Source organism: Hylobates moloch, unplaced genomic scaffold (assembly GCF_009828535.3).
Source record: "Hylobates moloch isolate HMO894 unplaced genomic scaffold, HMol_V3 SCAFFOLD_22, whole genome shotgun sequence".
Taxonomy (NCBI): Eukaryota; Metazoa; Chordata; class Mammalia; order Primates; family Hylobatidae; genus Hylobates; species Hylobates moloch.
Genome location: NW_026652297.1, coordinates 4,642,402 through 4,665,899, shown reverse-complemented (window position 1 = coordinate 4,665,899; position 23,498 = coordinate 4,642,402). Strand labels below are relative to the sequence as shown.

The 23,498-nt window shown below is 39.6% G+C and overlaps 1 protein-coding gene across 2 annotated transcripts in view; it reads right to left on the bottom strand.

Moving 5' to 3' along the window:
* PLOD2 (procollagen-lysine,2-oxoglutarate 5-dioxygenase 2) overlaps window positions 1–18,984 on the bottom strand; it is a 94,465-nt gene extending 75,481 nt beyond the window's left edge. The window contains exon 1 of one of the 2 annotated variants that reach the window (XM_032143728.2): window positions 18,590–18,984. In XM_032143728.2, the coding sequence (XP_031999619.1) occupies window positions 18,590–18,698 (109 nt within the window). In that variant the 5' untranslated portion in view covers window positions 18,699–18,984. The remainder of the gene's footprint in view (window positions 1–18,589) is intronic. The other variant, XM_032143726.2, reaches the window with a different exon arrangement.
* Window positions 18,985–23,498: the final 4,514 nt, after the last annotated feature.

Sequence of the window (23,498 nt, the reverse complement as noted above, 5' to 3'; positions counted from 1 at the left end):
TCCAGTTCTTGCCCTTAAACAAAGTTTAAGCACACAAATATCCCAGTGCTTGCCTTTAAACATAATTTAAGTACAATAAATAACAAACAATAAAAGCTACATTCAAAATAAAGCTTTGTAATATACTGCCTAAGATTATAAGAAAGGGGCATTGTCAGCACATTCCAATCTCTTGTCAAACCAAACACACTTGATGCCTTGGCACAAACCAAAGCTGACTCAGGGACTCTCTGCAGCAGCACTGATCTTAGAGTCATGTAGCCAGATTTCCCCTGCCATTTGTTCCCATCTTCCATGCTTTGGTTATAACACAATGTCTGTAAACTGAAAAATCTGCTTCGAGCAGCTCTGCTATTTTTCAACGCTATCGGCTAACATTTTGCAGAATGCTTTTTCCCAAACTCACGGCTCAGTGAATCACAGCAGCTATTTTGGCCTACTTCCTAGAGTTAAACACTCCGACCGCCCTTGTAAAAATATTTTTAGGGTCCTGTTTTCTACCACTAGCATTCTACTGAATAAACATTTAGATAACATTATAGACACAAATAAGACTATAAGTTTTAATAGCAATTATTAAAAGTAAAGCAGTCACCAGAGTCCCTCAAAGTTGTTTCAATCTATGTAAACATGAGTGAGAATATAAAAAAACAGCATGTAGAGTATATACTCAATTGGTGTAAGACTTAAACAAATTAAAACTTCTAAGATGCAAAATTTTAAGAATAAAATTTGGAGTCATCCTTAACTCCTGTTTTTCTCTCACATTCCCCATCTAAGTTGACCACAAATTCTATCAGCATTACAGGATCCAGCCTCTCCTAACCATCTTTTCTGTGACTAGCCTAAACCTAGGCACCATCCTCTTCTCCCTAGACTAATCATCTCTTAAAGAACTTCCCTGTATCTACCCTGGCCATTGTCAGTCTCTTCTTTCTACTGGCCAGAATGATACAGCTGTAACTCTATCAATTCAGGGCCACAATGTATATAGTTCAGCAACTGTACTATATAATAGAGCCACCCTTTAGAGAGGCTAAAGGGGAAAATGGGGCTGAAATCAGCCTGTACTACATTCACCAACCAAAAGTCCAGATAAGATATCCTATTCTAATTCACACACATATCTTGCGTTTCTCTCCAAAATTTTTTAAGGGTTTACCTCTTGTACTCAATAAAATCCAAACTCCTTACCCTAGTCCACACTCCAAGCACCTAAGAGATCTAGTCTTGACTGTCAATCTGATCTCTTCCATCACTATCCCCTCCTTATCCCTACTGCAGGCACACTGTTCCCCTGGCTGCTCTGCAGACACATCAAACACATCCTCAGCTAAGAGCGTTTATACTGTGGTCCCTGCTGCCTGTAATCCTCCTCTCTCAGAAAGCCTCCACCCTTCTAGGCTCTAATGTAACCAAAGATAAAAAGCATCTCCTGAAAACAGTACCTATAATGGTATTCTTCAACCTAATCATTCTAATCTCATTTTTTCTTTTTAAGACTTACACCTTCCCAATACATTTGTTTACTGTCCTTTCTAACTCCACTAGAATATACACACCACTGATATGAATATGCAACTCACATAAGAAACAGAAGTGGCAAAAAATATTTTAGCAAGTAAATAAATCACTATAAATTTAAGAAATAAAAAAGGAGGATAAAGAGAATCAGACACTATTTTCCCCTAAAACCTTGAAGAAAGTATTTTGAAAAGTAATGCTTGCCAAGATTTCCATACCGTTTTGTACACTGCTCGTGGAAGTGAAAATCCATAAAACCTTCTGGAAATCAACTCCACAATATGTAACAAGAGACAGAAAGGGTACGTATCTTTTTATTTAAATATTTTGTTTCTTGAACTTTTCCTATAAAAATAGGTAAAAATGGAAACCAAAACTTATTTTCAATAATACCCTTACAATATTATTTTTGTTAGTGTCAAATGGCAAACAAGCTATATATCGAATAATAAGGTAATGGTTATAAAACTTATGGTATACTCCCGTGACAGATATAAAAATGTTACTTAAAAATCATGGCTTGAAGAGTATTCAGTGCCATGGGAAATGCTTAAAATATACTATTTTGTAAATAAGACAAATACAAAACTGTGTCTTTATGCTTATCAATATGTATGTATATCCTGATTTTATAAAGAAAATATATGAAGACATACAAACAGAAAAAAATGAATACTATCACAGTGTTTCACATTGTTTACTAATTGATAGTGTGTTCATGGACAAATTTAAATTTATTCTTAACTATCTCTGTTTTCAATTACAAGCATTTATTGTCATTGTAACCGAAAATACAACTCTTAAACGAAGTTATGCCATCTTCATTAGATCTACTATATCCTAGTTCTTACTGATTTCTACTGGTACTTCAACATTTCTTATAGGAGCTCTGTCATTTCTTACTAGAGCTTTCAGAATAATTTAGATGACAAACATCATTTAAAGGGCTAAACTGACTACATCCTAGGCATATCATCAAAATAAATCCAGATTCCCCAAATATTTTTGTCTTCATCAAAATAAAAGCAAATGTTTTTAGCTGTATCATTTTAAACACACACATACAAAACCAAAAACTAAAACTGCCATGGTGGCATAATAAACCTAGATAGGCATGTATTAATCTAATCCAGCCACTCCCAATCTAGTTTTGTCTATGTGTTAATTTGAACACTAAGGTACATCCACCTACCACCTGAAATTATCACAATGAGCAAAACAAATGAAATTTTAAAATAAATAAATACCATGTGTAGTTGGGGTGTCCCAACTCCAAATAATGTGAGGAAGATCAACATTCTAATTTGAATGCAAGATACTCCTCTGTAGATTTGTTCAGCAGGAGTTTCAGCCATAAGCTTAACTATAGTTACTGTTACGAGCAGAGAAACTACAAAAGTAAAACACGATTACATAAAAACCAAACTTTCAAATAAAAATTGTGAAACATAAATTTACAATTAGAAAGTACAGTTATGGTAGTCCACAAAGTTTTGCTTTGTACTTTTGTTATCATGAATTTTTAAAAGGCTGAGTCAAATTAAATCCCTCCTTCCTTAATGAGCCAGAATTTTATTACTGACATTCTCAAAATCCAGAAGCTGTGAGTAAGCTCCACTGGTTTTATCTCAGAAAAGTGACATTAGTCAGCTAAGAATTTACTGTAAGTTATAGGGTGCTGTATAAAATAAAAGCACTAGTAAATAAGAAATGAATGAATAACTATAAGTCAAACAAATATCATAAAATTGTAACTAGGATTAAGTTGTACCATGCTGTCTCTTCCATAAAAGTTACGATCCACTGGCCTTAAAACAATAAGGATGGTGAGGGGACATAAATTTCTATTACTTAGTTGCCTCTATTTCATAAGTTTCTTTTTTTCCCATGACTTTCATAGAAATTGCTCTTCTTAAAAGCTGAGAAAGTATTCAACATGCTTAGAACTTTATAATAGAGCTCCACATTAAAAAGCATGTATTTCATGTAATGCTAAGCCCTTACTTGGGTCCCTATTGTCAAAAACATCCATAAAAATTTAAAATAATTTAATGCTTTGCCAAGCTTCAAGAAGAACAATTACTGAAGAAAGTCATGATAAAATCAAATATGAAAGGTGCATTTCTCCAAGTTCTTTGGAGATAAACATTTGGATGTAAATCATACCCCTCCTCTAAGATGTATTCCTGTGAGATTTGAAAAACAGATGGTCCTATCCCTGTCACTTTTGGCCACTTCCATTGGTCAGCATGGTCAGAAGGATACGGTTTACCATTCACCAGTGTTCTAGGGTCAGTCTCACACTTTGTGGGAACTGGGGAGGAGGGTGGGTGGAGCGAGAGAAAGAGAGAGAGAGAGAGGCAGAGAGACAAACAGACATATTGACAGCAGCAAAGGCTGCGGCTGAATTCTGCATTGTTGCTATAGTCACCAGCCTCATGGGCATAAGGAATCAATGGAGACAGCTTCTCCATCCCTGGGTTACATTTATGGAAGCCTATTTCTGAATTCAATACTTCCAATGGTGGGCTCCTGATTCCCCGCTGGGACAGAGGTAGTAGCCTCCTAGTTTGGTCAGCTATTTCTGCTATTCTAGAAGTCACCGCTGAAAGCTTTGCTAAAGCCTATTCTTCCAGGCTTTCCAATAATTGTATAAGCTTGTAATTGCTTTTGTTAAATCTGCTTTTGCTCAAGATATCTAAAATGGGTTCTTCATTTGAATAGAACCCTGACCAACATAGGGTGCCCACTTATCTTGTTAGTTGTGACTAGGGCAAGCCATGGGTTAATGGACTATCCCTCTGTAAGGCCTATAGGCAAAGAAGCTTCCGAGGTTGGGAGTTCTAAGGCACAGCAATTCAAGAGATATGATCTCTATCCTCTTGCAGGTTAAAATCCAACTAAGAATGTAAAGTTAGTTCATATGAAAAGACTGAGAATAACATACTAAATACTAATTTAAATCACAGATTATATATTTGCAGAGAATACTGTAGGACTTCAACATTGAAGGGACAATAAAAACCTACAAAAAATAACTAGAAAAAAACTAGAATATAAGACTTAATATATCTATGTTCAGTTTCTTAGACTGGAGAAGCAGAGACTGTAATGAGGGAAAGAGTTCAAATAGATTTTCGAGGAATTTTCCAATTATAACAAAATGATTTTTTGAGAACACAGCTAGCTAAATGAGCTAGATAGAGGCCTTAAAAAATGACAAACAGTATTTTGACAGCCAAGGAACCTGGAAATATAATCCCCTCTCCTCCAAAAGATGGGTAAAAGCATGATCTCTTGACTGGATAGTGAGGAATCCAGTATGAATAGAGAGTGTAAATTGGGAAATGATAATCAATACATTTGGAAACAGAGAAGACACTAGAAGCAGGGCAGTGAAATTAGAAGTGTGCCATCAGACTGTAGCAGAGTTTCCCAACTTCAGCACTATTGACATTTGGGGCCAGATAATTCTTTCTTGGGGTGGGGGTGGGAGAGAGTGATGGGGTCATGCTGTGTAATGCAGGACGCTTTAGCAGTGTCCCTGGACTCAACCCACAGGATACCAGTAGCACCCACTGCTCAAAACAAAATGTCTCTAGACGTTACCAAATATTCCAGGGGGGACAAAACCACCCATGATTAAGAGTCACTGGACTCAAGAAAGATGAGACAAGAAAAATAATTTCAGAAACAATGATAATTATCTAATTCAGTGATGTATACTGAGAGGGGGCTGCAAACACATCAGTGAAGAGGCCAGGCACCTGCTATGGTGACTGGAGTGCACAAGCACCCCATCCAAGGAGAGGACTCCTCAGAGTCAGCCAGCTGTTGTTGCCATATGGGAAGGAAAACCCAGGGTTTCCAGGCCTTCTTTTCCTTTTTTTTCCTCCAAAACAAGAAAAATTCTGATTTTTAAGTAAAGTTTCCTGAAACACAGAACTTAATTTGAGACTTTTGAGAAACAATATGCAGGCTAGATTTGACCCTGAAGCTACCAGAGTCCTGCAGTGTAGACTAAGGTAGTGACAGCTTGGAAGGTGTTTAGGAAGATAACCTTATGGATCCGGATCAAACAAACCAACTATAAAAAGACATATTTGAGAAAAAGGGGCAAAGGTGAATCTGGATGGGTATTAAATAACATTAAGGAATCACTGTTGAATGCAATAACAATATTAAGATCATGTTAAAGGTAATCTTTACCTGTTTCAAATATCTAATAGATATCTATTCATACATGCAGTAGGCACGCGCGCACACACACACACACATTTTCACTACAGAGGAAACAAACAAAAAAAGACAGAGACAAAATAATGAGCAAAGCGCTGTACCTGAATACCAAGAATAAATCAGAGGAATGAGAAAAAATGACTTCAAAGTTTTGAAGTTCAAAGTTAGAGGTCTCTAGTCTCCTTGTATAGTGAGGGCCCTCTGGCTATATCAAGAAAGCAAACACTCTGTACTGTTTCTGCATTTACCCTAATATTTTAAAAACATCATCCTCAAATTCTTGTAATACGCTTAATCATAATAAAAGAGGAAATAACACAACTCTCCAATAATTCAAAGCACAACAGACTTGTACCTCAATTTATCAGAAATACCAAGTGATATGAAACACATCCATGGTTGCATCATAATATTATAGCATCTATATTTCTGAATCTCTGCTGATTACTCAAATAACCAGCTGACTTCCTGAAACCAAATAAAAAACAAATTCAGCACTATACACTGTCTCAGTGTATATGTTGCAAGAGGGTCCATGCACACTGGACCATAGGCTGAGAGTCATAGCATGCAAAGAATGGCTGGGATATTCCATTTGTTATGGTTAATATGAAATGCTACAACCACAATAAGCATAATCCAGATAAATAAATCCCATGGATGAAACTACCCAAACCATATTTCTGTTCAGGGAAGAATTCAGTGTCACATTTTACATAAGCAAAATTTCCCTTGCCAGCACTCAGCAGTGGCTTCTAGTTCAGATTTTTCTGAATTAATTGTGAACTCATTCAAGTCACGTATTTTGTAATTTTGTACCACACTTAAAAGCAGCTTCCCTTCCTCTATTTCACTTACCCTCTCACTCCCATCACCTTCTTCAAACTGAATAGGACTCTTTTTCGAAAGAATTTTCTACAAACCAAATATGTTTTTAAACTAATTTAAGTGTGGGATATTCTGAGAATTATTAAGAAAAATTCATACCTTGCATCAATAAAGAATTTAAATCTGGTTATAGAAAATGAGATATAATTATCAATTATAGTTATTTTTTAAGTTTGTGTCTATGGTTCAAAAGTAGACTTCTTAGTTTACCTTTTATCTCAACATGAAAAAAAAAAATCTCACTTATCCACTCTGCCATAACCTATGGAGTTGATGGTACTGGTGTAACAGAGCCATTCAGTGAGGAGGAGCTTGGTTTTTTAGGATATCATGCTAGCTGTTTAAAATGCAATACTTCATTTAAAAAAAAAATGTTTATGCTTGAGGAACATAAAATATCAAGTGATATTAAATAAGATAAAAGTTAGTTTATCATTTTAATAAACCAAATTTTTCTTCAACCTAATATACTGTACAAAAGAAACAGCTACTGATATTTACTTGCTTATTCAATAAATAACAGTTAATTTCCAAAACCAACACCCAGGCTAAATACTTCTGTTAATATTTGCTAATCTTACACTTAAAAAACAACTGTATAAGTAACTATATATGTTTTTAAAATTAAGTCACCCTCTTTACCTTCCAATTGTTTTGTTTGAACTGCTTCCTTCGATTTACATAAAATCCACCTGGAAACAGTAGGAAAAATAGCTAGAAAAAAAAAAGCACTGCCCACTACCATCTTCTCCAAGGATTAAGTTGCAGAGTGTACCACTCACTAGATATGCTCCATTCTAAAGATGCAAACACATGTAGAACAAATGCTGCTGTGACAATGACCTAGCAATACATCAAAGAAGAAAAGTCCAGATTAAAAGGTACTCATATTTTCTATTCCTTTCTTAAGGCTCAACAATAACCTCCATGGCTAGTAAACACAAATGTGTACATATACATATGCACATAAATACTTTGCTCCCACAAACTTATCTCGTTTTTATTTACCGTGTTTTCAGTTCACTAAATGCAATCATATTTTAAAGATAATTAATGAATCTAAAAGTTGAATCTAGGTATTCTGATGACTATTTATGTAACAAGTTAGAAAAGGGTCCCCAATTTTAAGCAGCACATATCATAAAATTTTGCTTTAACTTCTACGTAGCCATTAAAAAAATGAGATCATGTTTTTTGCGAGAATATGGATGGAGCTGGAGGCTATTATCCTTAGCAAACTAACACAGGAACAGAAATCCAAATACCGAATATTCTCACTTAGATGTGGAAGCTAAATGATGAGAACTCATGAACACAAAGAAAGGAACAACAGACACTGGGCTCAACTTAAGGGTGATGGTGGGAGGAGAGAGAGGAGCAGAGAAGATAACTACTGGGTACTGGGCTTAATACCTGGGTGATGAAATAATCTGTACAACAAACTCCCGTTATATGAGTTCACCTGTGTAACAAACCTTCACATGTACCCCTGAACCCAAAATAAAAGTTCAAAAAAAGTTACCAGCATAATTGTTATTAATTTATTTGACTTAAAGGTCAGGACTGAAACAGATGAATATAAGTTTATTTTTTTTAACAGCGTACAATATTTAAATGTACTGAAGAGGATATGGGTCCTCTCTGAAAACAGAAAACAGCTTCATAAAAACACCAGACTGTTTTCTCTTCTCATATAAAAACACTTGGAATATTTTTAAATGTAAATGTATTCTAGTTATTCTTGGCCTACTGTCCTGCATCTAAATCAAAAGCTAATTAGAGAAGAAACACCAAGTCCTGGCCAAGTCCAGATCTTGACACAACAACTAGTAGAAAAAGTAGAATTTAAAACACAAAACAACCTTATATCTATGCCTTCTTTGGCCTAACAAATAATAAGTTTTCTTGAGACCTCTTTTCTGATTCCTGCAGCACTCTGTCTCTACCACCATTCTGACACTTAAAAGTCAAGAGACACTGGCCAAGCACAGTGGCTCACGCCTGTAATCCCAGCACTTTGAGAGGCTGGGGTGGGCGGATCACCTGCGGTTGGGAGTTCAAGACCAGCCTGACAAACATGGAGAAACCCGATCTCTTCTAAAAATACAAAATTAGCTGGGCATGGTAGCACATGCCTGTAATCCCAGCTACTCAGGAGGCTGAGGCAGGAGAATCACTTGAACCCGACAGGCAGAGGTTGCAGTGAGCCAAGATGGCGCCATTGCACTCCAGCCTGGACAAGAATGAAACTCCGTTTCCAAAAAAAAAGGTCAAGAGACATCAAATCATAGCACTATAAAGATCACAAATTACAAGTAAAATCTGAAGAGGCTCAAGAATCGGCTCAAGGTTTGTGAGTGGAAGGATGAGAACTTAGATGTAGGTTTCCTGATGCCAGAAGTGTGTGTTCTTCCCTGCAGCCCAGGTTGCTTACCCATAAGTGCTTTTTTGATTTGCTCAGTTTTATATATACATTATTTTCCCTGTAAGAATCTTAGAATCTCAATACAGAACAGGAACTGAGCCTTGTGTGGTTTTTGTTTGTCCATTCTGGTTTGTTTTTCTGTTTTTCCTTCACACAAAGCAACAGAACACAGACTAGCCAGTCAATAAATAGTCCAATTATATTTTAAAATATTAATTACCAAAATTTCACAGTATTACACAATGGGAATTATTGTTGGCATACATTTGCATCTAAAAATTTACAATGCTGTTAGTTACCTCTAAAAAAATTGTATTATGAGAGAATTTGTAAAGCTTAGCTAAATAAACTAATGTAGATTTACTAAATTATGTAAGTTTATAAAAGCATACACAGATTACTACTAAAATCAAGAATTAAAGCAATACAAAAATAGTTATAGGCAACGGCACAAAAATTTTGTATCTATTGGCTGGGTGCAGTGGCTCATGCCTGTAATCCCAGCACTTTGGGAGGCCGAGGCTGGTGGATCATCTGAGGTCAGGAGTTCGAGACCAGCCTGAACAATATGGTGAAACCCGTTTCTACTAAAAATACAAAAATTACCTGGGCGTGGTGGCACACGCCTGTAATCCCAGCTACTCAGGAGGCTGAGGCGGGAGCATCGCTTGAACCTGGGAGGCAGAGGTTGTAGTGAGCCGAGATCGTACCACTCCACTCCAGTCTGGATGACAGAGCAAGACTCCGTCTCAAAGAAAAAAAAAAAAAATTCCACCTATTGAAGACAATTAAGTGCCCAATGGCTAGAGTTATGCTAATATGTAATGTAATACATCCCTAAGAAATGACAAATATACCTAGACCATCTATTAGCACTTGTCTACCCATGGATCTCACGGACTCCAACCATGGAGAAGAGTTGTCTGTGCAAAAGAAAGTGGTAGGAAGAAGTGGGGAATGAGAGTGAAGAGGGGAGAAAGAAACGCTGGGCAAGGACACAGAACTCATGAACCCTCAAAAATCTGCCGGGTGTGCAGGTATCCAGGTTGCTTACCCGTAAGTGCTTCTTTGATTTGCTCAGTTTTATATATACATTATTTTCCCTGCACGAATCTTAGAATCTCAATACAGAACTATACCAAAGTCAGAGGAGAATAAGAACTCTGAATCTCTACATTGTAAGTCTGTTCATTTCTTTGCTTCGGTGATTTTCCAGTGTGGGGTTTTGTTTTGTTTTGCCCTTGGTTACCTAGTAAAGTCACTGTTTGAAAAATTCCAACCTTGTCTAAACTAAACTAAGAAGAAAAGGAGGATTGTCCTTCTCTAGACGTGGCCGGCAGGAATTCCAGAGGCCCTGGACCAGCAGGGCATTCTGGTCACCACTGTGGGGCCAGCTGGAGACCAGGAAAGAACCAGCATAGCCAGAGCAGGAGAAGAGGCCTCTGAAGACAAGGTGCCTCAGAGCTGGCTTGGGCGAGACTGGAAAAATCCCATCAAACAACCCATCTGCCCTCTTCCTAACAACAGTGCTCTAAGACCTCCCCAGGTGATCACGTTAAGGAGATCATTTTAGTCTACCAGCAAACTGTTAGCTGGTGCCTTTTTTACAAAAAGAAATAATTTAAATTCTGCATTTGCAGAATTTTTAAAGATGAAATAGCTGTTGGTGTTTAGTACATTGCTAGAAACAGGAAGGAAAGATTTAAATGTTTAAAGAACCTGTTAGAGAGAATGCATTTAAAAAGACCTAAATGTTACTGGCCCCCTTCTTAGCCCTGTGTGCAGCACCTGTAAATATTTCGCACCTGAAAGCCCACAGAAGTTGTGGCTTCAAACCATTTAAAACAGAAGAGTCAATGACAGACCAGCCTTGCCTATGAGACACTGTGTGCTGGGGCTCTGGAATAAAGTGTAGCTTCCAGAGCTTTTCTTCTCTCAGGCCAGGTCGATGCCCTAGCATCAGAAAGCCAAGGTTGCCAAAATCCACTTTTCTATTTCACTTGTTGCTGTGCCTGTGGGAGGGTCAAGCTGTGGAGCATGATGCATATTCAATATCTCCTTACAGCACTTGAGTGTCCGAAACTGACCAGGAGTACTGTCAAGAACAATAAAAATTATGTGTACTTGAAAATTCCTTTATCCCATAAAGAATTTTTACCTGTCCACAGCAAAAAAAAAAAAAGAAGAAGAAGAAAAAAAGAAAAACAGCATTTAAATCAGAGGAAAAGTCCTATCTCTCACCTACCCTTTGGAAGGAACCCTAAAATAGGTTAGCAGTAACTAGAAAGCAAATGAGAAAGTTCTTTGTAAAAATTTGAGAATATAACCCCAAATTAAACGAGCAGATGATTAGTTAATGTACCAGAATGTCTTAGGCACACAATAAAAGCAATATTAAAATCAATAAACTATCAGTATAACAAATGATATTTAATTTCAACTCTGGCCCATTTTTGAAAATTCACCAATGTTTATATGAAACACTTTTCCTGACCACTCCCCTGCCTCAAGTAGCCCCTAATTTTAGCCATATGTTCACCAAGACTTTTATTTGTATTAAAAGTCTATTGAGTATATTTACAGTAATAATCATGTTCTTTATTGTATTCAAACTTGAAATATGGTTTTTTCTTTAAACTTCTGGTGTAGATTTTTATTATAAATACAGTAGTTCTTCAGCCAAAAAAGGAAAGGACACTCCAATGTAGTATACCTTGTCACTTCTGTATTGATAATGCCTGGGGAGTATCCCCATCACTCATGAACTTGCAAAGAAACTGATAGTCTCTTGTGAGAAGATTCATAATAAAAAAGAACAGCAAAAAAAAAAAAAAAATAGTGTTAATTGCTCTTGAAATGAAGAGCAAAGGTTATCCAGTTGCTGTTTATAGATTTTTCCCTGGTTAAAATTTAATTACGAACCTAACTTTAAACCTAATTTCTTATAGCAGAAAATTGTAAACATGAAGCATATTTCCACACTAACAAATTACACATTTTCTCACTGAATCACATCTCCTTTAAGAAATAAATTCAAGAAAGGGGGAGTATATACATATTTTAATAGAAATTTTTAAATGATTATTATTTTCCTAAATCTGCCACAATATGCTACTAAAACAATCAAGGCCTGAAAAAAATGCATGAGTCAGTAACTAAGTATGTAAATGCATAAACCTGATTGTATCATTTTGAAGAAAACCAAATTAAAATTAACAAAAGTACATTTCCCTCTTTTGATACACAAAAAAAATCTGTAATGAAAATCTTCCTTCTGTGGGTAAAAACAATGTATCTTTGCTCTTTGAATTGCTTGTAAAGTTACTCTGAAAACAAAAACTTATTTGAAGTTACTATATTTTTAAATTATAAACAGTATTGTTTGAAGAGGTATCTTTGTGACACAGTCGGACAGTAATCAATTCTGTACTGCTACACCATCTTTAGTAGTGTAATTACCAAATACGGGTGGCAACATGTAGGCTTTAAGGTGGTAAGCAGAATAAAGATAACAAATAACAACAGAGTTGTAGTCCCAGCTACTTGGGAGGCTGAGGTTTGATAAGCAGGATCACCTGAGCCCAGGAGTTTCAGGCTGCAGTGAACTATGATAGCATCATTGCATTCTAGCCTGACCCACAGAGTGAGACCCTGTCTATAAATAAATAAATAAAATAACACAGTCTCTATAATGCTACTATTCTAGATAACTGTTTTTAACTGCAATCTCAACAGCTTTTAAAATTAGTTTTGTTGGCCAGGCACGGTGGCTCACGCCTGTAATCCCAGCACTTTGGGAGGCCAAGGGGGTTGGATCACGAGGTCAGGAGTTCAAGACCAGCCTAGCCAAGATGGTGAAACCCCATCTCTACTAAAAAAAAAAAATACAAAAATTAGCCGGGCATGGTGGCAGGCGCCTATAATCCCAGGTTCTCAGGAGACTGAGGCAGACAATTGCTTGAACCCAGGAGGCAGAGGCTGCAGTGAGCCGAGATCATGCCACTGCACTCCAACCTGGGCGACAGAGCGAGACTCCGTCTCAAAAAAAAAAAAAAAAAAGAAAATTAGTTGTGTTCAGTTTAGTTTGGCGAGGCAAGCATTCTACAGCAAATGCAAATGAGTGAGATGTAAATTAAAAAGAATATGTCATTTTAAAAGCCACCAAATTCTCAGTTTAGCCTAATTTATAGCAATGATTAAAGAAAAATAAAAATACTCATTGATAAATGTGCTAATTATTTCCTCCCAGGAGCTCAGCCACAAATTCATAACCAGGTTTCTAGAACAAATTTATGGAATATACTCAAGCTCTGAAGAAGAAATATGCATCTCCTTTCCAACTAGCCATCAGTGTTTTATTCATTTTTGATCATGAGAACACTATTTACACCAAAGAACATGTCTTGTTAGCTTCAAGTGCTGTGTTTAAAAAGATGTAACAGAGAAGCTCTGTGTTTGAATGCAAAACACCATAGGAATCACCGGCAAATTCTAAAATGAAAAACAGGTCTCTGAAATGCCCAGAGCCAGCTGCTACTGTCCAGAAGCCAGCTCCTTCCCACAGAGCAGCAGATCGGCATGAGCCACAACTTAAGTGGGAATGTCATCTCCTAAGGCAAGGTTCGGCAAAGTTTTTCTGTACAGGACCAGCTAGTAAATATTTCAGACTTTGCAGGCCTCATACCCTCTGTAACTACTACTCAGCTCTGCCTCGTAGCACCAAAGCAGCCAGACAATATGTAAACGAATGAATGTGGCTGAGAGCCAATAAAACTTTAATTTCATATAATTTTCATGTTTCATAATACATTATTCTCCTTTTGATATTTTTCAACCATTTAAAAACGTAAACATCTGTGTTAGTTCACAGACCACACAAACACAGGTAGCTGTTTGGGGTCTGCTAGATTTGGCCTATGGGCCATAATTTACCACTCTGGCCTAGGGCCCAGTTTTCCTTCGGCCTGTGCCTACTCCTTTCTCCTCCTTTTACATAACCTGCAAATTATGTCTTTTCCCTTTTAGCAAAGCTTTCCTTTTGTTTCTCTAAGTCACTGATGGCGAGTTTCTGTTTCTTTCCCATAGGTCCCAAAAGTCCAAGACAACAATTATGAGGTCAGGAAAGACAAGCACAGCCTGAAGAAGGGGCACAGGCCCCTCTTCTACTGCTTTCCAGCTATGTGAGCTTGTGCAAGGTATGTAACCATTCCAAATCTCCATTTCACCACCAATAAAAAAAATTATGGCACCCAACTACCTGAAAGTAATAGTGAAGGTGCCACTTTGTATTGAGTAAAGCAGGTAAAGGGGGAAATACAACCTGTGGAGAAGGGTTGCCAAACACGGTTCAGAAACAAAGCAGCAGATATTTCACTTCTAAGCTGTTAAATCATGTAGCATATGGGTTCCCAAGCAGAGAAAGGAAGCTCAGTGAATTCAGATAAAGTTCTGGGGGAAGAAGAAACTAGCAACCTCATTGACTGCATGCTACTTTTCAGAATTCTCAGAACAGGCCAGAAACTCAGTAAACAAAACCTGAGAATGTCTGTGGCAAAAGAACAGTGTGGACGCTGAAGAGCATAAAAATGAATGAAACTCAGCCCTTCACTTTAAAGAGTTTATAATTTATTAAACATAAGGACCTATGGTACAAAGTAAATATGATTTGTTTAAACCAACCACATTAGGAAGTTAAAAATAAAAACCAAACAAAAATAGCCAGGGGAAGAATTTCCTAGGAGCTAGACTTAAACAATAAACAGGATTTCAAAAAACTAAAAAGGAAGGAACAGAAATTTGAGAGTGCTATTCATGTACATATCTAGGATTACAGGACATGTGGATTCTCAATTCCAGTAGATATTATTAAATTGTTTTCCAAAGACACCGTGCTTCCATCAACGGTCAATTCCCATCCTGACATTTGGTACAATCAGAGTTTATTTTAAGATGCTTTGTCCCATGTGATGGATAGAAAAGGGTAGCTCAATTTAATTTTCATTTCTTGTCTTCACATTCTCTACAGTTGTTTTATATGTCTGTTGTCATGTGAAATAAAAGGCACAGTCTGTTTACGGATGATATGTCATTCTGTGTGGCTGAAGCACAGAATACAGAAAGTACAGAGGACAGGACCCTCTCTCTTCCAGAGGTTTCTCCAGGCCCTTGCTCTTTCCCTCTCCGCCCCGTAAATTGCCGGTTTGCATCAGTAGATAGGGACAAACCTTTCCTTTTTTCCTTGAATGTACCACAGTAAATTAGAGAGTTTATAAATGAATGAATGTGGTAGAAAAATACTGGTCTTGACAGAAACATTTGAAACCATTTCCTTTATTTTTGCCCAAAACTTGGTTTCTGCCCAATTTGGATCATAGAATAGTAAGGTGCCTCAGAAAACACACACAAATTTGATCCAGGTCTGCAGACCTGACGGCAAAGACTTGGCAGGAATACATCCACCTTCTCCTTATCCCATCTAGAAGGCAGAAAGGGCAGGAAAGATAAATCAGGGTATGAACCTGATTTACTGGCACTGATTAGGAAGGTTCTGCCTCTGAAAGCTCCTATAAGGATATAATTTTCAAGTAACAATTCCTATCCATTATTTTCAGAGAAAATGATTATTTTAGCCAAAATCTTATTTAGTCTTTCCATGCTAAGAATAAAGTGGCAACCAAAAGGAATCAACACAGCACACAGAACTCTCAAAAATTTAACAAAAAGCTATGTTCTCAACTCTGGTCAACAAAGCACCAGAGCTAGGAAAAATTATACTCCAAAAATTGATGAATGTGTATCACATTCCCAACTACAGTGGGTAAACTGAAAATCACTATAAATATTTGTTTTCAAAAATGATTTGCTGTTATCATTCCAGTAATGCTATAATGCCATATTGCCTCAAATATAAATAGATTAGTCTAATCCAGTGATTCTTAAGCCTGGGCAATTTTGTCCCTCTGGGGACATTTGGACTTTTTTTTTTTTTTTTTTTTTTTTTTTTTGGTGCTCAGATTAGAAATGGAATACTACTGGCATCCAGTGCACAGAGGTTAAGGATACTGCTAAACATCAATGCACAGGATAATCCCCTAAAGCAAAGAAGTGTCTGGCTCAAAATGTCAATAGGGCCAAGAAATTGTGATCTAAACCATTTCTTAATTAGTTAGCTAGGGCACGTTGACAAATATACAGGGTTAGAGATGATAAGCACTCTTCTTAAAGAACTATTAAGCTAGACAATTTAGGGTCCTATAGAAGATCTTGATATTTATGTCAGCGAATAAGTTTCTATTTAGTAATTTTCAGTTGAAATATGTAAAGAATAGGCCGGGCGCGGTGGCTCACGCTTGTAATCCCAACACTTTGGGAGGCCGAGGCGGGCGGATCACGAGGTCAGGAGATCGAGACCACGGTGAAACCCCGTCTCTACTAAAAATACAAAAAAATTAGCCGGGCGTGGTGGCGGGCGCCTGTAGTCCCAGCTACTCGGAGAGGCTGAGGCAGGAGAATGGCGTGAACCCGGGAGGCGGAGCTTGCAGTGAGCCGAGACTGCGCCACTGCACTCCAGCCTGGGCGACAGAGCAAGACTCCGTCTCAAAAAAAAAAAAAAAGAAATATGTAAAGAATAGACCACAGTCCATGATTCTGCCCACCTTATCAAGCAGTTTACCTCTACATTTATTAGTTTATCACATAACCTATGAGAACACCTACCTACACCGAAATTTGTAATCAAACTGACTACTGCTGGCTTCACCTATCACAAATTAGTATTTTCCCACATTTCGACCCCAACCGAATTCCCCATGCCTGCTTACCAAGTGACCAGTCCTCAGATTTAAACAGTGGGTTTCATGTGGTCTTTTCCTGAGGAAACTTTCATATCTAAAATTCTCTTTCTCTGATATTACAATCCATTAAAAGTTTACTGTCCAGTTCCATGAAATTTAAAATCCAGAGTGAGAAGGGAATTTGATTTTGACTATAAATATAAAGGCAGATACAAAGGGATGTCCTCTATTAAAAAGTTAGGGGTGTTGGCAATGAAGTGGAATAAAATACACAAAGGTCAAAGAGGCCTCTCTAAATATTAAAAAGTCCTTAGAGGTTATTTTATTTCCCAATTAAAATTTCCTTGGGTGTTTCAACAAAGAAAGACATTTTTCTGGGGAAGTCTTTTTGTTCTGTTTTTCCTTTTTAAATTTCTCTACTTCCAAATTTGCTGAAAGTATTTACTTTCTGCTTTCTAGATATTATGTTAAAAGAAATATTTTTAAATTATGCAAAAGTTTAGTTCAAATTTAGAGAAATCACACGGGTTCAGAAATCCATTTTTAAATGGTCACATATACCTAACAGAAAGAAAAGCATCCTGTAACTGATAGAAATCCATCTGAATGCTGAAGTTTCTCAAGCTAACAAAGCAAGCACTGTTTTGTAGAAAGATAGGCAGGTCAGCCTGCTGACGCTTTCTGAAACACTTAAAGATGAAGACAAAACTATTGCTACATGGATTAGCTGGACTGCAAACCAAATGTCACTTTCTGAATGTAACTCTGAAATAGAAATTTCTGTCCTTAGGCTTAAGAAAAGTTCAAGTAGAAAAGCACTCTATTATAAACTTGGGGGAAAAAATGGTGCCAAAATGACTTAACAAAAAACAAAACAAAACAAAAAGGACATTAGAAGGTCATTTAAATGCAAGATCTAATTTCAGAGAGTTGAGCACAAAGAGCACAAATGTGGAAAACTCCCAAGGATTTTTCATGTGCCACAAAAGGCAGCAAAGCATGTTTAGACAGACGTGGTGAAACTCTCTTTAATCTGGCTAAATGCAAAAAGTTACACAGCTTCTGAAAACAAGAAACGGCACGGGGCTCAAGAAAAGGGTAGGTAAGGGGAGCAGCTGTGTGTCCACAGCTTCCCCTTCAGATCCCAAAGGAGGAAAGCTGCCGCCTGGAGGTACTGGGTAGCCAGGCAGCCTTACCGAAAACAACTAAGGTTTTCGAGCGAGCGTTGTTTTTGGCAAGAGGGAGGTGTTATCGGCTGCTTCCTGGAGTGCTGGAAGGAATGTGTCACCATCAATTAGAAAGTACACTAAGCCCGGTGTTTAGGTCACAGAAGGAGTACTGCCTCGTCCATCACGGATAAATCCATGCCAGCTCTCGGAAAGGAGGGGAAAGGAGAGCTGCAGGAAAGGTGTTGGTGCCCGTGACCTGCAAGTCCAAAAGGAAACTCCAACTTGTTCTGCAGGGAAATTCGGGCACGCTGAGTTCACCGAGAACTCCAAGGAGTCAACGAGGGCGGGTGCCCCTACACTTCCCCTGGGACCAGCGCAGCCCGACCGCAATTCTGGGGAAGACCCCGGCGGTCCTGGAGAGGAGGGACAGGCCCCCACGACTCACCTGGCCAGCCCCGCCAAAGGGCTGGTGGATGAATGAACTGCACCCCCCCGGCCCCCGCCCCGCCGGCCGGGCCTCGCGGGACAGCAGCGGACCGCGGGGTGCTCACCTGTGGGGATGCTCGAGGGCTTCTCCGAGTCCGCACCCAGACAGGGATTCCAGGGGTGGAGGACGAGCGCCAGGAACAGCAGCTGAGGCTTTACCGTGCGCCTCCCCATATTCGGCCCTCGAGGGCCGCGCGGGCTCAGGCGCCCACGGCCCCGCAGCGCCGCGCTTCTCGCGAGAACGCAGAGACCCGGGTCCTCCCTGGGCCGGCGATTGCGGGCGGGAGCGGGCGGAGCGGCGCGTAACGCAGCAGAGTGAGGTCGTCGGCGGAGGCGCGCGGAGCAGCAGGCGCCCGGGGCGCTGCGGGGGCCTTATAGGCTCCCCGAGGGGAGGCGACGGGGCGGGCCGCGCCCTGGCTATTGGCCGCCCGCTGACCCGCCGCCGCTGCGCGCCCGGTGCGGTCGCCTCGGCTCGCCCTCCTGGGCCCCACGTCTGGACTGTTTGCTCGGCGCGGACGCTATTTAAGGAGCCGCCTGCGGCTACGTGTGGAGGCTCACGCAGCGCTTCTGGCTGGAACGGGGAGGCCTGCACTTAGCTTTGGGAGTGGGTTTGGGAGAGGGAGGAGGAGCCGCCGGGAGTCCGGCGGGAGGGCGGTGTTCCCGTCTGGGTTCCTCTCTGCTGTCCCAGCCCCGGTAGCTTCCACAGCAGCCTCGAAGGGTGAGAATTTGCTCTTCTATGGACCTGGATACTCCACCCAGTCTGAAGTGACTGCAAATCTGCAGCAATCTTGGCTGACTGGGACCTCGCCAGACTCTTAAGCCATGGAAATGGATCGCCCCTCATTAATTCAGGGGCAGGTTCAGCACCCTGTAAAAGGAAGCCCGTGCTTTTATTTTACACCGTAAACCGAAAGTTTTATTGTCCAGTGAACATTTCTTGCTCCGCCGCTTGTGCCAAGAGAGCCTTAGACTCTTTCCAGTAATGAGGTTTGTAAATCCTGCGGAATCGGAGCCCAGCGTGTGTAATGCTGGGGCTGTGCTTACAAGATCTTCCTCCAGTCCGCATGGAAAATTACTCCCAAAGACGTGGTCGGAGAGGTCGAGATCTCTGAGCCTTGGCCCCCACTGCTTCCACTTTTGACTGATGTCTAGGAAAATTCCCTTTTTTCTGTTCTCACATTTTAACTAGCCAAGGCTTTAATTTGTTGGAATGAGTGGGAGCAAAAGCACAATTAAGAAAAAAGCTTGACAGTTTTGCCTCATACATTTAATGACTTAAGCTATCTTACAGGAGAAGGAGAACCAAACTGCTCCCATTCTGGAATCTCCTGCCTAAATTTTCGTGAAATTAGGAAAAAAAAAAAAAAATCGAGACAACACCCGTTATAACTCTGGGCCTTTGAAATTAAGACAGAAAATTATGGAAAAATGTGTTCCATTATGATCACGTTTTGTCTAAAATTAACATATCAAGATAACATGAACTTAATGCTTTCATCGTATCTTGATAGCATTAAAAACAGGTGGAAAACCCTGCAAAGAAATGTTGCCTGGGATGTGACATTTTAGAAAAGAATCATTTCCTGTGCCCAGAACTAAGCCAGTTATTACTCTGTTTTGAAGGTTTGGTCTCAGTTTTTTAAAAGAAGAGGAAAACTGGAGAAAGTTCTGAGAAGAGTAACAAATAATTAAAGAAATGGAAACTATGACCTGTGAGAAGAATGAAATAGGTTTATTTAGTCTGAAGGGGAAAAAAGAGCTAAAAAAGATGGATTCCTTAATAACAGCCTTTCATGTGTGGCAAGTACAGCTTCATAAAACTAGGCACAAAGCAAACAGCATCAGTCCTCTAAGTCCAAGGACTCTGCTAGGAATGGCTGGTGTTTTGGCCAGATCTGTCTCCAGAAAGCCAAACCTGCAATTGCCAAACTCCTTGAACTTGACTTCTTGCTTCCTTGGTTCTCCAGTATCTTTAAGAACTTGCAGAGCTACAGCCTGGCTTCCTGCCCTCTCAAGCCCCCGTTCCCCTCATGAATGCTTAACGGCTTCTGTGCATCACAGGTGTGTGTGTGTGCGTGTGTGTGTGTGTGTGTGTGTGTGTGTGTGTGTGTGTGTGTGTGTTTAAACTCCAAAAGTCCACTAATAATTTCAGGTTGTTTTGACATTCTTCCTTCTCTGTTAAGAGTCACAACGTCTGTGCTGTGAGACTCGTATAAAGCAAGTGTTTCTTTGGGAGTTTCAAATACCTAGACATTTCTAACACAGTCTGAAAGAGCCCCAACTCTGAAACCAAATCCTTCCTGCTTTCTTCTATTTCCAGCCATCTGCTGAACATTTCTACTTGGATGTTCCATTGGCACAAACTCGATATGTCTTTTTTTTTTTTTTTTGTGAGACAGTCTCGCTCTGTGGCCCAGGCTGGAGTGCAGTGGTGCGATATCCCCTCACTGCAAGCTCCCTCCACCTCCCGGGTTCACGCCATTCTCCTGCCTCAGCCTCCCGAGTAGCTGGGACTACAGGCGCTCGCCACCAGGCCCGGCTAATTTTTTTGTTGTTGTTGTATTTTTAGTAGAAATGGGGTTTCACCGTGTTAGCCAGGATGGTCTCGATCTCCTGACCTCGTGATCCGCTCGCTTCGGCCTCCCAAAGTGTTGGGATTACAGGCGTGAGCCACCAAGCCCGGCCCGATATGTCTTTTAACTCATCAAATCCAGATCCCACTCAGCTCCCTCATCTCTGTTGATACTACTGCTCTCTAACTCATATGGCCTCAGACATTTTTACTTCTCTCTTCCCATCCCCCTGCCCGCCAACTCACAGAGCTGGACTCCAAATCTTGTCATTTTTTCCCTTCATGTTTTCTCTTCGTCTATTCCTTTCCATTCTCACTACTACCCACTAACTAATGCACTCTTGAGTGTATGCTATGCCATTTCCTGTAGACTTTCCCTACCATCAGTGTAATACCACTATATACCACAACTAGATAATCATACTCAGATATCCTTTTGATTGCTTCATCCTCAAACAGATTTCAACAGATTTGGAAACAATCCACATTCCCTAACCTAGTATTCAGATTCCTTCATGCCAAACTAAACCCAACCAACGTAGTTTGCTTTATTATCTCCTAAAGCAGACCAAATACTTTGTCACTTTAATTCTCTAAAGTTTAGGTAGGAATCATTTGGGTTCCTCCAAAGCCCAAGCATGAGCCCAAATTCAGTGACTAGCGATTTGTGGAGAGTCTTGAGAAAACAAGATAGGTGAGGCTAAAATGACACAGGAAAGGGAAAATATCCAATTAAATCAACCACAGTGGGTAATGGGAGCTTAATCCCACAAAATTGATGTACTCAAAAATATCCTGGTCAATGGGTCAGAGAACTGGGATATATATTCCCAACACCCATCAGTCATTGATTTAAGGGCTGAGGGACACTCATTAATTCCCAGGCATTCCCAATCTGCTATGGTAGCGGCCACTCCGATGATGTAACTCTTGATCATAAGAAGTAAGGGTGACATGCTCAGAAATGGTAAGGAAATTTGAGGAGAAATGAGAGAAGCAGCATTTGCTCAGCAACCATACCTCTGTTCATGTTATCCCTATATCTAAAAAAAAAAAAAAAAAAAAAGGATGACAAAACCTGTCCTCCTTCCTTCATTGGGCTAATGTCTGTCAAGCTCAAGTGCCACCTCCTACAGGAAGCCCAGCTGGGGTACCTTACCCTACCTCAGGATGGGTTTAGATGTCCCTGTTCCATGATTTCTAACTTCTGAAGCAAACCTCTCTCATTTGTGACAGGGTCTTTTCTTAGAATTATTATTAGACAGTGTGTCTGTTAAGGTCAGGATTCAATTATTTTTCATCATTGAAGAGTAAGTACCATAGTAGCATATTTGTTTATTCATTGATTCATTCAAAAAATATTCCATGACTACTATATCTCAGGCATTGTTCTAGATAGATGTGGGTAAAAACAAATTTATTAGTGACAGAAAAAACAAAAATCTACTGTGCTTTAGTTTCAGGTGAAACAGAGATAAACATATAAGGTAATAAGTGGTAGAGAGAAAGTAAATCAGGAAAGGTAACTGGGAAGGACCAATAAGGAGGGGAGGTATACCGAAACCTTAGTAAGGAATCCTGGGAAAGCCCCACTGAGAAGACGATTCTTGAGCAAAGATCTGAAAGTGGTGAGAAAAAGAGGGGGCCAGGATGTACAGGGGATCTGTGTTCCAGGCAGAAGAAACAGGAAGTGCAAGTACTGTGAGACCAGAAATACCTGGGGTGTTGTGAGGAGGCAAGAGGGCAACTGAGTGTTCAGTGACTGTGCATAGGAACAGTAGGAGATGAAGCCTGAGAGGTAAAAAGCAGGGCGGAGGCAAGCAGATAAACAGATAGTGTGATAAGGTTAGAACCTAGTAACAGCTTTGTCCTTTACCCTGGATGAATTGAAAAGCCATTTGGATGGTTCTAAGCAGAGCAGTGACATGATCTGAAGTAGGATTTAAAAAGGATCACAGAGTCCACAGCTGCCACATTAGAGGAAGATAAGGGAGAGTGAGTGGAGAAATAAAACAAAGTCCGTAGACCTGTAGACCAACCTGAAAACTAACGCAGTGGTCCAGGAGCGAGATGACGGAGGCTTTAAGCAAGTCAGTAGCAGTAAATGAAGGTCAATTTCCAGATAGATTTGAATGGAGAGTCAACAAAATTTGATGTCTGAATGTGGGCGTAAGAGAGCAAAAGGAGTCAATGAATATTTATTCCATGAATATTTGTGGAGTGAGTAAGAAGTAAAGCTTTGGGAATTCGTGTAATAACCCTGGAGGTACAGAGGAAGGGGGATGTTAAATGAATTAGAGGACGAAGAAAAACCACCAGACATCCAAGAGCTGAAACGCAGAGAAGGCGGACCCTTTTGAGGAAAGGGGAAAAAAGAAATCAGCAAAGGAGACTGTTAAAGT